At 49.0% G+C, this 15796-nt stretch overlaps 1 protein-coding gene across 1 annotated transcript in view; it reads left to right on the top strand.

The window, feature by feature from the left end:
- Nucleotides 1–15796, top strand: part of KCNJ3 (potassium inwardly rectifying channel subfamily J member 3) — a 212979-nt gene that overhangs the window by 26703 nt on the left and 170480 nt on the right. The window contains exon 2 of the mRNA XM_072122487.1: nt 9792–10008. Within this exon, the coding sequence (XP_071978588.1) occupies nt 9792–10008 (217 nt within the window). The remainder of the gene's footprint in view (nt 1–9791; nt 10009–15796) is intronic.

The following is a 15796-nucleotide window of genomic DNA, read 5'->3' as shown; positions in this document are numbered from 1 at the left end:
TCTCCTGTCCTCACCAATTCCCTGTTCTCTCCGATCCCCCTGTCCTCACCGATCCTCCTGTCCTCACCGATCTCCTGTCCTCATTGATCCCCCTGTCCTCACCGATCCTCCTGTCATCACTGATCCTTCTGTCATCATCGATCCTCCTGTCCTCACCGATCTCCTGTCCTCACCGATCCCACTCTCCCTATCGATTCCCTGTCCTCGCCGATCCCCCTGTCCTCACCGATCCTCCTGTCCTCACCGATCCCCCTGTCCTCACCGATCCTCCTGTCCTCACCGATTCGCTGTCCTCACCGATCCTCCTGTCCTCACCGATTCCTCGTCCTCACCGATCCTCCTGTCCTCACTGATCCCCCTGTCCTCACCGATCCTTCTGTCATCACCGATCCTCCTGTCCTCACCCATCCCCCTGTCCTCACCGATCCTCCTGTCCTCACCGATTCCCTGTCCTCACCGATCCCCCTGTCCTCACCGATTCCCTGTCCTCACCGATCCTCCTGTCCTCACCGATCCTCCTGTCCTCACTGATCCCCCTGTCCTCACTGATTCCCTGTCCTCACCGATCCCCCTGTCCTCACCGATTCCCTGTCCTCGCTGATCCCCCTGTCCTCACCGATCCCCCTGTCCTCACAGATCCTCCTGTCATCACCGATCCTTCTGTCATCACCGATCCTCCTGTCCTCACCGATTCTCCTGTCCTCACTGATTCCTCGTCCTCACCGATCCTCCTGTTCTAACCGATCCACCTGTCCTCACAGATCCCCCTGTCCTCATAGATCCCCCTGTCCTTATTGATCCCCCTGTCCTCATTGATCCCCCTGTCCTCATAGATCCCCCTGTCCTTATTGATCCCCCTGTCCTCATTTATCCCCCTGTCCTCACCGATCCCCCTGTCCTCATTGTTCCCCCTGTCCTTATTGATCCCCCTGTCCTCATTGATCCCCCTGTCCTTTTTGATCTCCCTGTCCTCATTGATCCCCCTGTCCTTATTGATCCCCCTGTCCTCATTGATCCCCCTGTCCTCATTGATCCCCCTGTCCTCACCGATTCCCCTGTTCTCATTGATCCCCCTGTCCTCATTGATCCCCCTGTCCTCATTGATCCCCCTGTCCTCATTGATCCCCCTGTCCTCACCGATCCCCCTGTCCTCATTGATCCCCCTGTCCTCATTGATCCCCCTGTCCTCATTGATCCCCCTGTCCTCACCGATCCCCCTGTCCTTATTGATCCCCCTGTCCTCACCAATTCCCCTGTCCTCACCGATCCCCCTGTCCTCATTGATCCACCTGTCCTCACTGATCCTCCTGTCCTCACCGATCCCCTTGTCCTCATTGATCCTCCTGTCCTCACCGATCCTCCTGTCCTCACCGATCCCCCTGTCCTCATTGATCCTCCTGTCCTCACCGATCCTCCTGTCCTCACCGAACCCCCTGTCCTCACCGATCCCCCTGTCCTCACCGATACCCCTGTCCTCACCGATCCTCCTGTCCTCACCGATCCCCCTGTCCTCACCGATCCTCCTGTCCTCACCGATCCTCCTGTCCTCACCGATCCTCCTGTCCTCACCGATCCTCCTGTCCTCACCGATCCTCCTGTCCTCACCGATCCTCCTGTCCTCACCGATCCTCCTGTCCTCACCGCTTCCCCTGTCCTCACAGATCCCCCTGTCCTCACCGATCCCCCTGTCCTCACCGATCCTCCTGTCCTCACCGATCCTCCTGTCCTCACCGATCCTCCTGTCCTCACCGATCCCCCTGTCCTCACCGATCCCCCTGTCCTCACCGATCCCCTTGTCCTCATTGATCCTCCTGTCCTCACCGATCCTCCTGTCCTCACCGATCCTCCTGTCCTCACCGATCCTCCTGTCCTCACCGATCCTCCTGTCCTCACCGCTTCCCCTGTCCTCACAGATCCCCCTGTCCTCACCGATCCCCCTGTCCTCACCGATCCTCCTGTCCTCACCGATCCTCCTGTCCTCACCGATCCTCCTGTCCTCACCGATCCCCCTGTCCTCACCGATCCCCCTGTCCTCACCGATCCTCCTGTCCTCACCGGGGATAAACCACCTCCAGGGGCCTTTCCTACATGTGGTCAGGACTGGAGGGTTTTTGCGTAATTATTTGCACCTTTTTATGCTAAATCAATGTTAAATCAGCCGCAAACATCTGAAAGAAGAGAAATACAAAGACAAATTAGGCGCAAAGCAGGAAACTGCTACACGGACTCCAGCGCTGCAGGGAAATAGCGAAAAAAGGGCACAAACAACGCAAATGCCCCAAAAGTCACAAAAAGACAACAAAAAGCGCAAAGCGGACTAAGATAAATCAGCGGCAATATTTTAGATAAAGAATAGAAAAGCTTAAAGGGAACCTGTATAAAATGTTACAACCCACTGTATGTCAGTTTGAAAGTTTTTTACCTTTTTGGACCTTATTTTCTGCCCCTTTTTTTTTTGCTGATGTTTCTTAGCAGCAAGTGAAATAAATAATATATTAAAAAAGAAATTCTGACGACTGAATAAAAGAAATACAAACCTCAAATATTAAAGACCCTCAGTCTCCTCCCCCAAAATGATGGGAAGTGAATTAACCCCTCTCTGACCAGGCCTTAAGAGGCTTTAATGACCGGGGCATTTTTTAGCAAATTTTCATACTTATTGATCTAAGGATCAGAATTTCCCTTTTTGTGAATTACCTTTAACATTGTTGCAGTGTTTTTCTCCGTGACACTTAGGGATTGTTAAAAATTAAATAAAAACTTTTTTGTACATTTTTCTGGTGGTCAAACTGTGATGTCAGTTTGTCGGGGTGACATTGTGTGATGTCAGTTTTTTGGGGTGACGCTGTGTGATGTTAGTTTTTTGGGGTAACATTGTGTGATGTCAGTTTTTTGGGGTGACGCTGTGTGATGTTAGTTTTTTGGGGTGACATTGTATGATGTCAGTTTTTCGGGGTGACGCTGTGTGATGTTAGTTTTTTGGGGTGACATTGTATGATGTCAGTTTTTTGGGGTGACATTGTGTGATGTCAGTTTTTTGGGGTGACGCTGTGTGATGTTAGTTTTTTGGGGTAACATTGTGTGATGTCAGTTTTTTGGGGTGACGCTGTGTGATGTTAGTTTTTTGGGGTGACATTGTATGATGTCAGTTTTTCGGGGTGACGCTGTGTGATGTTAGTTTTTTGGGGTGACATTGTATGATGTCAGTTTTTTGGGGTGACATTGTGTGATGTCAGTTTTTCGGGGTGACGCTGTGTGATGTCAGTTTTTCGGGGGGGCACTGTGTGATGTCAGTTTTTTGGGGTGACGCTGTGTGATGTTAGTTTTTTGGGGTAACATTGTGTGATGTCAGTTTTTCGGGGTGACATTGTGTGATGTTAGTTTTTTGGGGTGACGCTGTGTGATGTTAGTTTTTTGGGGTGACATTGTATGATGTCAGTTTTTCGGGGTGACGCTGTGTGATGTTAGTTTTTTGGGGTGACATTGTATGATGTCAGTTTTTTGGGGTGACATTGTGTGATGTCAGTTTTTCGGGGTGACGCTGTGTGATGTCAGTTTTTCGGGGTGACGCTGTGTGATGTTAGTTTTTTGGGGTGACATTGTGTGATGTCAGTTTTTTGGGGTGACATTGTGTGATGTCAGTTTTTCGGGGTGACACTGTGTGATGTCAGTTTTTCGGGGGGGCACTGTGTGATGTCAGTTTTTCGGGGTGACGCTGTGTGATGTCAGTTTTTCGGGGGGGCACTGTGTGATGTCAGTTTTTCGGGGTGACATTGTGTGATGTCAGTTTTTTGGGGTGACGCTGTGTGATGTTAGTTTTTTGGGGTGACATTGTATGATGTCAGTTTTTCGGGGTGACGCTGTGTGATGTTAGTTTTTTGGGGTGACATTGTATGATGTCAGTTTTTTGGGGTGACATTGTGTGATGTCAGTTTTTCGGGGTGACGCTGTATGATGTCAGTTTTTTGGGGTGACATTGTGTGATGTCAGTTTTTTGGGGTGACGCTGTGTGATGTCAGTTTTTTGGGGTGACGCTGTGTGATGTTAGTTTTTTGGGGTGACATTGTATGATGTCAGTTTTTCGGGGTGACGCTGTGTGATGTTAGTTTTTTGGGGTGACATTGTATGATGTCAGTTTTTCGGGGTGACGCTGTGTGATGTTAGTTTTTTGGGGTGACATTGTGTGATGTCAGTTTTTTGGGGTGACATTGTGTGATGTCAGTTTTTCGGGGTGACGCTGTATGATGTCAGTTTTTTGGGGTGACATTGTGTGATGTCAGTTTTTCGGGGTGACGCTGTGTGATGTCAGTTTTTTCGGGGGGGGGGGGGACGCTGTGTGACGTCAGTTTTTCGGGGGGTGACATTGTGTGATGTCAGTTTTTCGGGGTGACGCTGTGTGATGTCAGTTTTTCGGGGTGACGCTGTGTGATGTCAGTTTTTAGGGGTGACATTGTGTGATGTCAGTTTTTCGGGGTGACATTGTGTGACGTCAATTTTTCGGGGTGACGCGGTGTGATGTCAGTTTTTCGGGGGGCACTGTGTGATGTCAGTTTTTCGGGGTGACGCTGTGTGATGTCAGTTTTTCGGGGTGACGCTGTGTGATGTCCGTTTTTCGGGGTGACATTGTGTGATGTCAGTTTTTCGGGGTGACGCTGTGTGATGTCAGTTTATCGGGGGGGGGGACGCTGTGTGACGTCAGTTTTTCGGGGGGTGACATTGTGTGATGTCAGTTTTTCGGGGTGACGCTGTGTGATGTCAGTTTATCGGGGGGGGGGGACGCTGTGTGACGTCAGTTTTTCGGGGGGTGACATTGTGTGACGTCAGTTTTTCGGGGTGACATTGTGTGACGTCAATTTTTCGGGGTGACGCGGTGTGATGTCAGTTTTTCGGGGGGCACTGTGTGATGTCAGTTTTTCGGGGTGACGCTGTGTGATGTCAGTTTTTCGGGGTGACATTGTGTGATGTCAGTTTTTCGGGGTGACGCTGTGTGATGTCAGTTTTTCGGGGTGACGCTGTGTGATGTCCGTTTTTCGGGGTGACATTGTGTGATGTCAGTTTTTCGGGGTGACGCTGTGTGATGTCAGTTTATCGGGGGGGGGGGACGCTGTGTGATGTTAGTTTTTCGGGGGGTGACATTGTGTGATGTCAGTTTTTCGGGGGGGCACTGTGTGATGTCAGTTTTTTGGGGTGACGCTGTGTGATGTCAGTTTTTCAGGGTGACGCTGTGTGATGTTAGTTTTTTGGGGTGACATTGTATGATGTCAGTTTTTTGGGGTGACATTGTGTGATGTCAGTTTTTCGGGGTGACGCTGTATGATGTCAGTTTTTTGGGGTGACATTGTGTGATGTCAGTTTTTCGGGGTGACGCTGTGTGATGTCAGTTTTTCGGGGGGGGGGGGGGGATGCTGTGTGACGTCAGTTTTTCGGGGGGTGACATTGTGTGATGTCAGTTTTTCGGGGTGACGCTGTGTGATGTCAGTTTTTCGGGGTGACGCTGTGTGATGTCAGTTTTTAGGGGTGACATTGTGTGATGTCAGTTTTTCGGGGTGACATTGTGTGACGTCAATTTTTCGGGGTGACGCTGTGTGATGTCAGTTTTTCGGAGGAGGGGGACGCTGTGTGACGTCAGTTTTTCGGGGGGTGACATTGTGTGATGTCAGTTTTTCGGGGTGACGCTGTGTGATGTCAGTTTTTCGGGGTGACGCTGTGTGATGTCCGTTTTTCGGGGTGACATTGTGTGACGTCAGTTTTTTGGGGTGACGCTGTGTGATGTCAGTTTTTCGGGGTGACGCTGTGTGATGTCAGTTTTTCGGGGTGACATTGTGTGACGTCAGTTTTTTGGGGTGACGCTGTGTGATGTCAGTTTTTCGGGGTGACATTGTGTGATGTCAGTTTTTCGGGGTGACATTGTGTGATGTCAGTTTTTCGGGGTGACGCTGTGTGATGTCAGTTTTTCGGGGTGACATTGTGTGATGTCAGTTTTTCGGGGTGACATTGTGTGATGTCAGTTTTTCGGGGTGACATTGTGTGACGTCAGTTTTTTGGGGTGACGCTGTGTGATGTCAGTTTTTCGGGGTGACATTGTGTGATGTCAGTTTTTCGGGGTGACGCTGTGTGATGTCAGTTTTTCGGGGTGACGCTGTGTGATGTCAGTTTTTCGGGGTGACATTGTGTGACGTCAATTTTTCGGGGTGACGCGGTGTGATGTCAGTTTTTCGGGGGAGGGGGACGCTGTGTGACGTCAGTTTTTCGGGGGGTGACATTGTGTGATGTCAGTTTTTCGGGGTGACGCTGTGTGATGTCAGTTTTTAGGGGTGACATTGTGTGATGTCAGTTTTTCGGGGTGACATTGTGTGACGTCAATTTTTCAGGGTGACGCTGTGTGATGTCAGTTTTTCGGAGGAGGGGGACGCTGTGTGACGTCAGTTTTTCGGGGGGTGACATTGTGTGATGTCAGTTTTTCGGGGTGACGCTGTGTGATGTCATTTTTTCGGGGTGACATTGTATGATGTCAGTTTTTCGGGGTGACGCTGTGTGATGTCCGTTTTTCGGGGTGACATTGTGTGATGTCAGTTTTTCGGGGTGACGCTGTGTGATGTCAGTTTTTCGGGGGGGGGGGACGCTGTGTGACGTCAGTTTTTCGGGGGGTGACATTGTGTGATGTCAGTTTTTCGGGGTAACATTGTGTGATGTCAGTTTTTAAGGGTGACGCTGTGTGATGTTAGTTTTTTGGGGTAACATTGTATGATGTCAGTTTTTCGGGGTGACGCTGTGTGATGTTAGTTTTTTGGGGTGACATTGTATGATGTCAGTTTTTTGGGGTGACATTGTGTGATGTCAGTTTTTCGGGGTGACGCTGTATGATGTCAGTTTTTTGGGGTGACATTGTGTGATGTCAGTTTTTCGGGGTGACGCTGTGTGATGTCAGTTTTTTTGGGGGGGGGGGATGCTGTGTGACGTCAGTTTTTCGGGGGGTGACATTGTGTGATGTCAGTTTTTCGGGGTGACATTGTGTGATGTCAGTTTTTCGGGGTGACATTGTGTGACGTCAATTTTTCGGGGTGACGCGGTGTGATGTCAGTTTTTCGGGGGAGGGGGACGCTGTGTGATGTCAGTTTTTAGGGGTGACATTGTGTGACGTCAATTTTTCGGGGTGACGCTGTGTGACGTCAGTTTTTCGGAGGAGGGGGACGCTGTGTGACGTCAGTTTTTCGGGGGGTGACATTGTGTGATGTCAGTTTTTCGGGGTGACGCTGTGTGATGTCAGTTTTTCGGGGGGGCACTGTGTGATGTCAGTTTTTTGGGGTGACGCTGTGTGATGTCAGTTTTTCGGGGGGGCACTGTGTGATGTCAGTTTTTTGGGGTGACATTGTGTGATGTCAGTTTTTCGGGGTGACGCTGTATGATGTCAGTTTTTTGGGGTGACATTGTGTGATGTCAGTTTTTCGGGGTGACGCTGTGTGATGTCAGTTTTTCGGGGGGGGGGGGGGGATGCTGTGTGACGTCAGTTTTTCGGGGGGTGACATTGTGTGATGTCAGTTTTTCGGGGGAGGGGGACGCTGTGTGATGTCAGTTTTTAGGGGTGACATTGTGTGATGTCAGTTTTTCGGGGTGACATTGTGTGACGTCAATTTTTCGGGGTGACGCTGTGTGACGTCAGTTTTTCGGGGGGTGACATTGTGTGATGTCAGTTTTTCGGGGTGACGCTGTGTGATGTCAGTTTTTAGGGGTGACATTGTGTGATGTCAGTTTTTCGGGGTGACATTGTGTGACGTCAATTTTTCGGGGTGACGCGGTGTGATGTCAGTTTTTCGGGGGGCACTGTGTGATGTCAGTTTTTCGGGGTGACGCTGTGTGATGTCAGTTTTTCGGGGTGACGCTGTGTGATGTCCGTTTTTCGGGGTGACGCTGTGTGATGTCAGTTTTTCGGGGTGACGCTGTGTGACGCCAGTTTTTCGGGGTGACATTGTGTGATGTCAGTTTTTCGGGGTGACATTGTGTGATGTCAGTTTTTCGGGGTGACATTGTGTGACGTCAGTTTTTTGGGGTGACGCTGTGTGATGTCAGTTTTTCGGGGTGACATTGTGTGATGTCAGTTTTTCGGGGTGACATTGTGTGATGTCAGTTTTTCGGGGTGACGCTGTGTGATGTCAGTTTTTCGGGGTGACATTGTGTGATGTCAGTTTTTCGGGGTGACATTGTGTGATGTCAGTTTTTCGGGGTGACATTGTGTGACGTCAGTTTTTTGGGGTGACGCTGTGTGATGTCAGTTTTTCGGGGTGACATTGTGTGATGTCAGTTTTTCAGGGTGACGCTGTGTGATGTCAGTTTTTCGGGGTGACGCGGTGTGATGTCAGTTTTTCGGGGTGACGCTGTGTGATGTCAGTTTTTCGGGGTGACGCGGTGTGATGTCAGTTTTTCGGGGTGACGCTGTGTGATGTCAGTTTTTCGGGGTGACGCGGTGTGATGTCAGTTTTTCGGGGGGGCACTGTGTGATATCAGTTTTTCGGGGTGACATTGTGTGATGTCAGTTTTTCGGGGTGACATTGTGTGATGTCAGTTTTTCGGGGTGACATTGTGTGACGTCAGTTTTTCGGGGTGACGCTGTGTGATGTCAGTTTTTCGGGGTGACGCGGTGTGATGTCAGTTTTTCGGGGTGACATTGTGTGATGTCAGTTTTTCGGGGTGACGCGGTGTGATGTCAGTTTTTCGGGGTGACGCTGTGTGATGTCAGTTTTTCGGGGTGACGCGGTGTGATGTCAGTTTTTCGGGGTGACGCTGTGTGATGTCAGTTTTTCGGGGTGACATTGTGTGATGTCAGTTTTTCGGGGTGACGCTGTGTGATGTCAGTTTTTCGGGGGGGCACTGTGTGATGTCAGTTTTTCGGGGTGACACTGTGTGATGTCAGTTTTTCGGGGGGGCACTGTGTGATGTCAGTTTTTCGGGGTGACGCTGTGTGATGTCAATTCTTCGGGGGGTGACGCTGTGTGATGTCAGTTTTTCGGGGGGTGACTCTGTGTGATGTCAGTTTTTCGGGGGGGCACTGTGTGATGTCAGTTTTTCGGGGTGACATTGTGTGATGTCAGTTTTTCGGGGGGGCACTGTGTGATGTCAGTTTTTCGGGGGGGCACTGTGTGATGTCAGTTTTTCGGGGGGTGACTCTGTGTGATGTCAGTTTTTCGGGGGGGCACTGTGTGATGTCAGTTTTTCGGGGGGGCACTGTGTGATGTCAGTTTTTCGGGGTGACTCTGTGTGATGTCAGTTTTTCGGGGGGGCACTGTGTGATGTCAGTTTTTCGGGGTGACTCTGTGTGATGTCAGTTTTTCGGGGGGGCACTGTGTGATGTCAGTTTTTCGGGGTGACTCTGTGTGATGTCAGTTTTTCGGGGTGACTCTGTGTGATGTCAGTTTTTCGGGGGGGCACTGTGTGATGTCAGTTTTTCGGGGTGACGCTGTGTGATGTCAATTCTTCGGGGGGTGACGCTGTGTGATGTCAGTTTTTCGGGGGGTGACTCTGTGTGATGTCAGTTTTTCGGGGGGGCACTGTGTGATGTCAGTTTTTCGGGGTGACATTGTGTGATGTCAGTTTTTCGGGGGGGCACTGTGTGATGTCAGTTTTTCGGGGTGACGCTGTGTGATGTCAGTTTTTCGGGGTGACGCGGTGTGATGTCAGTTTTTCGGGGGGGCACTGTGTGATGTCAGTTTTTCGGGGGGTGACTCTGTGTGATGTCAGTTTTTCGGGGTGACATTGTGGTCTGGCTGTTGATGCTCCTGTCTCTTCTGTACCCCCAGTCTCGGCAGACCCCGGAGGGCGAGTTTCTCCCCCTCGATCAGCTAGAACTGGATGTAGGATTCAGCACCGGGGCCGATCAGCTCTTCCTGGTTTCTCCTCTTACGATCTGCCATGTAATTGATGCAAAGAGCCCCTTCTACGACCTCTCCCAGCGCTCCATGCAGACCGAGCAGTTTGAGATCGTCGTCATCCTGGAGGGAATCGTGGAGACCACCGGTAAGTCGTCCTTACATTTCTCCTGAGACGCGGATACAATGTTTCTATTACAGAAATTGTGAGATTTTGTTTCCCTTTTTTGTTATATTCTCTTCTGATCGCATGAAATTCATGTTCTGCTCTTCATCCAACTGCCAGGAAAATAACCACATTACCGATCACATATATTACGAGGGTTTTCTTAGTCTGTAATAAGAAGGTTGCAATTTTTTTCATATTAAAACATTTCCATCTTATTAAAACAACATTAACTATGTTATAAACCAATCTACAAGCATTGTCTACATGTTATAGAGCAGGAGGAGCTGAGCAGATTGTACATAGTGTCCTATCTGCAGGCAGCATGTTACAGAGCAGGAGGAGCGGAGCACATTGTACATAGTGTCCTATCTGCAGGCAGCATGTTATAGAGCAGGAGGAGCGGAGCAGATTGTACACAGTGTCCTATGTGCAGGCAGCATGTTATAGAGCAGGAGGAGCTGAGAAGATTGTACATAGTGTCCTATCTGCAGGCAGCATGTTATAGAGCAGGTGGAGCTGAGCAGATTGTACATAGTGTCCTATCTGCAGGCAGCATGTTATAGAGCAGGAGGAGCTGAGCACGTTGTACATAGTGTCCTGTCTGCAGGCAGCATGTTATAGAGCAGGTGGAGCTGAGCAGATTGTACATAGTGTCCTATCTGCAGGCAGCCTGCTATAGAGCAGGAGGAGCTGAACAGATTGCACATAGTGTCCTATCTGCAGGCAGCATGATATAGAGCAGGAGGAGCTGAGCACATTGTACATAGTGTCCTATCTGCAGGCAGCATGTTATAGAGCAGGAGGAGCGGAGCAGATTGTACATAGTGTCCTATCTGCAGGCAGCATGTTATAGAGCAGGAGGAGCTGAGCAGATTGTACATAGTGTCCTATCTGCAGGCAGCATGTTATAGAGCAGGAGGAGCTGAGCAGATTGTACATAGTGTCATATCTGCAGGCAGCATGTTATAGAGCAGGAGGAGCTGAGCACATTGTACATAGTGTCCTATCTGCAGGCAGCATGTTATAGAGCAGGAGGAGGGAAGCAGATTGTGCATAGTGTCCTATCTGCAGGCAGCATGTTATAGAGCAGGAGGAGCTGAGCAGATTGTACATAGTGTCCTATCTGCAGGCAGCATGTTATAGAGCAGGAGGAGCTGAGCACATTGTACATAGTGTCCTATCTGCAGGCAGCATGTTATAGAGCAGGAGGAGCGGAGCAGATTGTACACAGTGTCCTATGTGCAGGCAGCATGTTATAGAGCAGGAGGAGCGGAGCACATTGTACATAGTGTCCTATCTGCAGGCAGCATGTTATAGAGCAGGAGGAGCGGAGCAGATTGTACACAGTGTCCTATGTGCAGGCAGCATGTTACAGAGCAGGAGGAGCGGAGCACATTGTACATAATGTCCTATCTGCAGGCAGCATGTTATAGAGCAGGAGGAGCGGAGCAGATTGTACACAGTGTCCTATGTGCAGGCAGCATGTTACAGAGCAGGAGGAGCGGAGCACATTGTACATAGTGTCCTATCTGCAGGCAGCATGTTATAGAGCAGGAGGAGCGGAGCAGATTGTACACAGTGTCCTATGTGCAGGCAGCATGTTATAGAGCAGGAGGAGCTGAGAAGATTGTACTTAGTGTCCTATCTGCAGGCAGCATGTTATAGAGCAGGTGGAGCTGAGCAGATTGTACATAGTGTCCTATCTGCAGGCAGCATGTTATAGAGCAGGAGGAGCTGAGCACGTTGTACATAGTGTCCTGTCTGCAGGCAGCATGTTATAGAGCAGGTGGAGCTGAGCAGATTGTACATAGTGTCCTATCTGCAGGCAGCCTGCTATAGAGCAGGAGGAGCTGAACAGATTGCACATAGTGTCCTATCTGCAGGCAGCATGATATAGAGCAGGAGGAGCTGAGCACATTGTACATAGTGTCCTATCTGCAGGCAGCATGTTATAGAGCAGGAGGAGCGGAGCAGATTGTACATAGTGTCCTATCTGCAGGCAGCATGTTATAGAGCAGGAGGAGCTGAGCAGATTGTACATAGTGTCCTATCTGCAGGCAGCATGTTATAGAGCAGGAGGAGCTGAGCAGATTGTACATAGTGTCATATCTGCAGGCAGCATGTTATAGAGCAGGAGGAGCTGAGCACATTGTACATAGTGTCCTATCTGCAGGCAGCATGTTATAGAGCAGGAGGAGGGAAGCAGATTGTGCATAGTGTCCTATCTGCAGGCAGCATGTTATAGAGCAGGAGGAGCTGAGCAGATTGTACATAGTGTCCTATCTGCAGGCAGCATGTTACAGAGCAGGAGGAGCGGAGCACATTGTACATAGTGTCCTATCTGCAGGCAGCATGTTATAGAGCAGGAGGAGCGGAGCAGATTGTACACAGTGTCCTATGTGCAGGCAGCATGTTATAGAGCAGGAGGAGCTGAGAAGATTGTACATAGTGTCCTATCTGCAGGCAGCATGTTATAGAGCAGGTGGAGCTGAGCAGATTGTACATAGTGTCCTATCTGCAGGCAGCATGTTATAGAGCAGGAGGAGCTGAGCACGTTGTACATAGTGTCCTGTCTGCAGGCAGCATGTTATAGAGCAGGTGGAGCTGAGCAGATTGTACATAGTGTCCTATCTGCAGGCAGCCTGCTATAGAGCAGGAGGAGCTGAACAGATTGCACATAGTGTCCTATCTGCAGGCAGCATGATATAGAGCAGGAGGAGCTGAGCACATTGTACATAGTGTCCTATCTGCAGGCAGCATGTTATAGAGCAGGAGGAGCGGAGCAGATTGTACATAGTGTCCTATCTGCAGGCAGCATGTTATAGAGCAGGAGGAGCTGAGCAGATTGTACATAGTGTCCTATCTGCAGGCAGCATGTTATAGAGCAGGAGGAGCTGAGCAGATTGTACATAGTGTCATATCTGCAGGCAGCATGTTATAGAGCAGGAGGAGCTGAGCACATTGTACATAGTGTCCTATCTGCAGGCAGCATGTTATAGAGCAGGAGGAGGGAAGCAGATTGTGCATAGTGTCCTATCTGCAGGCAGCATGTTATAGAGCAGGAGGAGCTGAGCAGATTGTACATAGTGTCCTATCTGCAGACAGCATGTTATAGAGCAAGAGGAGCTGAGCAGATTATACACAGTGTCCTATCTGTAGGCAGCATGTTATAGAGCAGGAGGAGCTGAGCAGATTGTACATAGTGTCGTATCTGCAGGCAGCATGTTATAGAGCAGGAGGAGCTGAGCACATTGTACATAGTGTCCTATCTGCAGACAGCATGTTATAGAGCAAGAGGAGCTGAGCAGATTATACACAGTGTCCTATCTGTAGGCAGCATGTTATAGAGCAGGAGGAGCTGAGCACATTGTACATAGTGTCCTATCTGCAGGCAGCATGTTATAGAGCAGGAGGAGCTGAACAGATTGTACATAGTGTCCTATCTGCAGGCAGCATGTTATAGAGCAGGAGGAGCTGAGCAGATTGTACATAGTGTCCTATCTGCAGGCAGCATGTTATAGAGCAGGAGGAGATGAGCGGATTGTACATAGTGTCCTATCTGCAGGCAGCATGTTATAGAGGAGGAGGAGCTGAGCAGATTGTACATAGTGTCCTATCTGCAGGCAGCATGTTATAGAGCAGGAGGAGGGAAGCAGATTGTGCATAGTGTCCTATCTGCAGGCAGCATGTTATAGAGCAGGAGGAGCTGAGCAGATTGTACATAGTGTCCTATCTGCAGACAGCATGTTATAGAGCAAGAGGAGCTGAGCAGATTATACACAGTGTCCTATCTGTAGGCAGCATGTTATAGAGCAGGAGGAGCTGAGCAGATTGTACATAGTGTCGTATCTGCAGGCAGCATGTTATAGAGCAGGAGGAGCTGAGCACATTGTACATAGTGTCCTATCTGCAGACAGCATGTTATAGAGCAAGAGGAGCTGAGCAGATTATACACAGTGTCCTATCTGTAGGCAGCATGTTATAGAGCAGGAGGAGCTGAGCAGATTGTACATAGTGTCCTATCTGCAGGCAGCATGTTATAGAGCAGGAGGAGCTGAGCACATTGTACATAGTGTCCTATCTGCAGGCAGCATGTTATAGAGCAGGAGGAGCTGAACAGATTGTACATAGTGTCCTATCTGCAGGCAGCATGTTATAGAGCAGGAGGAGCTGAGCAGATTGTACATAGTGTCCTATCTGCAGGCAGCATGTTATAGAGCAGGAGGAGCTGAGCAGGTTGTACATAGTGTCCTATCTGCAGGCAGCATGTTATAGAGCAGGAGGAGCTGAGCAGATTGTACATAGTGTCATATCTGCAGGCAGCATGTTATAGAGCAGGAGGAGCTGAGCACATTGTACATAGTGTCCTATCTGCAGGCAGCATGTTATAGAGCAGGAGGAGGGAAGCAGATTGTGCATAGTGTCCTATCTGCAGGCAGCATGTTATAGAGCAGGAGGAGCTGAGCAGATTGTACATAGTGTCCTATCTGCAGACAGCATGTTATAGAGCAAGAGGAGCTGAGCAGATTATACACAGTGTCCTATCTGTAGGCAGCATGTTATAGAGCAGGAGGAGCTGAGCAGATTGTACATAGTGTCGTATCTGCAGGCAGCATGTTATAGAGCAGGAGGAGCTGAGCACATTGTACATAGTGTCCTATCTGCAGACAGCATGTTATAGAGCAAGAGGAGCTGAGCAGATTATACACAGTGTCCTATCTGTAGGCAGCATGTTATAGAGCAGGAGGAGCTGAGCAGATTGTACATAGTGTCCTATCTGCAGGCAGCATTTTATAGAGCAGGAGGAGCTGAGCACATTGTACATAGTGTCCTATCTGCAGGCAGCATGTTATAGAGCAGGAGGAGCTGAACAGATTGTACATAGTGTCCTATCTGCAGGCAGCATGTTATAGAGCAGGAGGAGCTGAGCAGATTGTACATAGTGTCCTATCTGCAGGCAGCATGTTATAGAGCAGGAGGAGATGAGCGGATTGTACATAGTGTCCTATCTGCAGGCAGCATGTTATAGAGGAGGAGGAGCTGAGCAGATTGTACATAGTGTCCTATCTGCAGGCAGCATGTTATAGAGCAGGAGGATCTGAGCGGATTGTACGTAGTGTCCTATCTGCAGGCAGCATATTACAGAGCAGGAGGAGCTGAGAAGATTGCACTTAGCTTCCTATACCAACATTCAAATGCCTGAAGATGATTTTTATGAATATGGTATGAGGATGTATATTCAAAATATGGCAGAACAGCCACGCTGAAGGGATTAATTGTCTTAGGTGATTGTTGAACATGTCGGATTATGGAATCTTTAGGTTTTTTTACAGATATTTATTTAATACAAGAAAAATGGCATCACTGTGGTGACTGGTGTTACTGGGTACAGCTGGGGTGTTCATGATGTTTGTAGGTTCCTATGATTTCTAGGTGTATTTTCTTGTCGTTACATATTAGATTTTTCTTTTTAAACATTTTGATGAAGAGTTGAATATCAGTTTCTATCCTTATATGACTGAAATCTAACAACTAGAAGCTCCTAGTCCCCAATATAGATTCTACGTAGCCCACCGACCCCACATGCAGCTATGGACCTTGTACTTACCATCGCACTTTATGTCTCAATAAACAGGACACCAGGGTCATGACCTCTACTGGCTGTTATGTTTAAAGTCTATTTGTTTTCATGCATTATGAACCAAAGATACCCGGAGAAACACTGATGCAGAAACATATCTTGTTTAATCCCTTCAGTGTAGCTACA

Source organism: Engystomops pustulosus, chromosome 8 (assembly GCF_040894005.1).
Source record: "Engystomops pustulosus chromosome 8, aEngPut4.maternal, whole genome shotgun sequence".
Lineage (NCBI taxonomy): Eukaryota > Metazoa > Chordata > Amphibia > Anura > Leptodactylidae > Engystomops > Engystomops pustulosus.
This window is presented reverse-complemented; position numbering and strand designations above follow the sequence as displayed.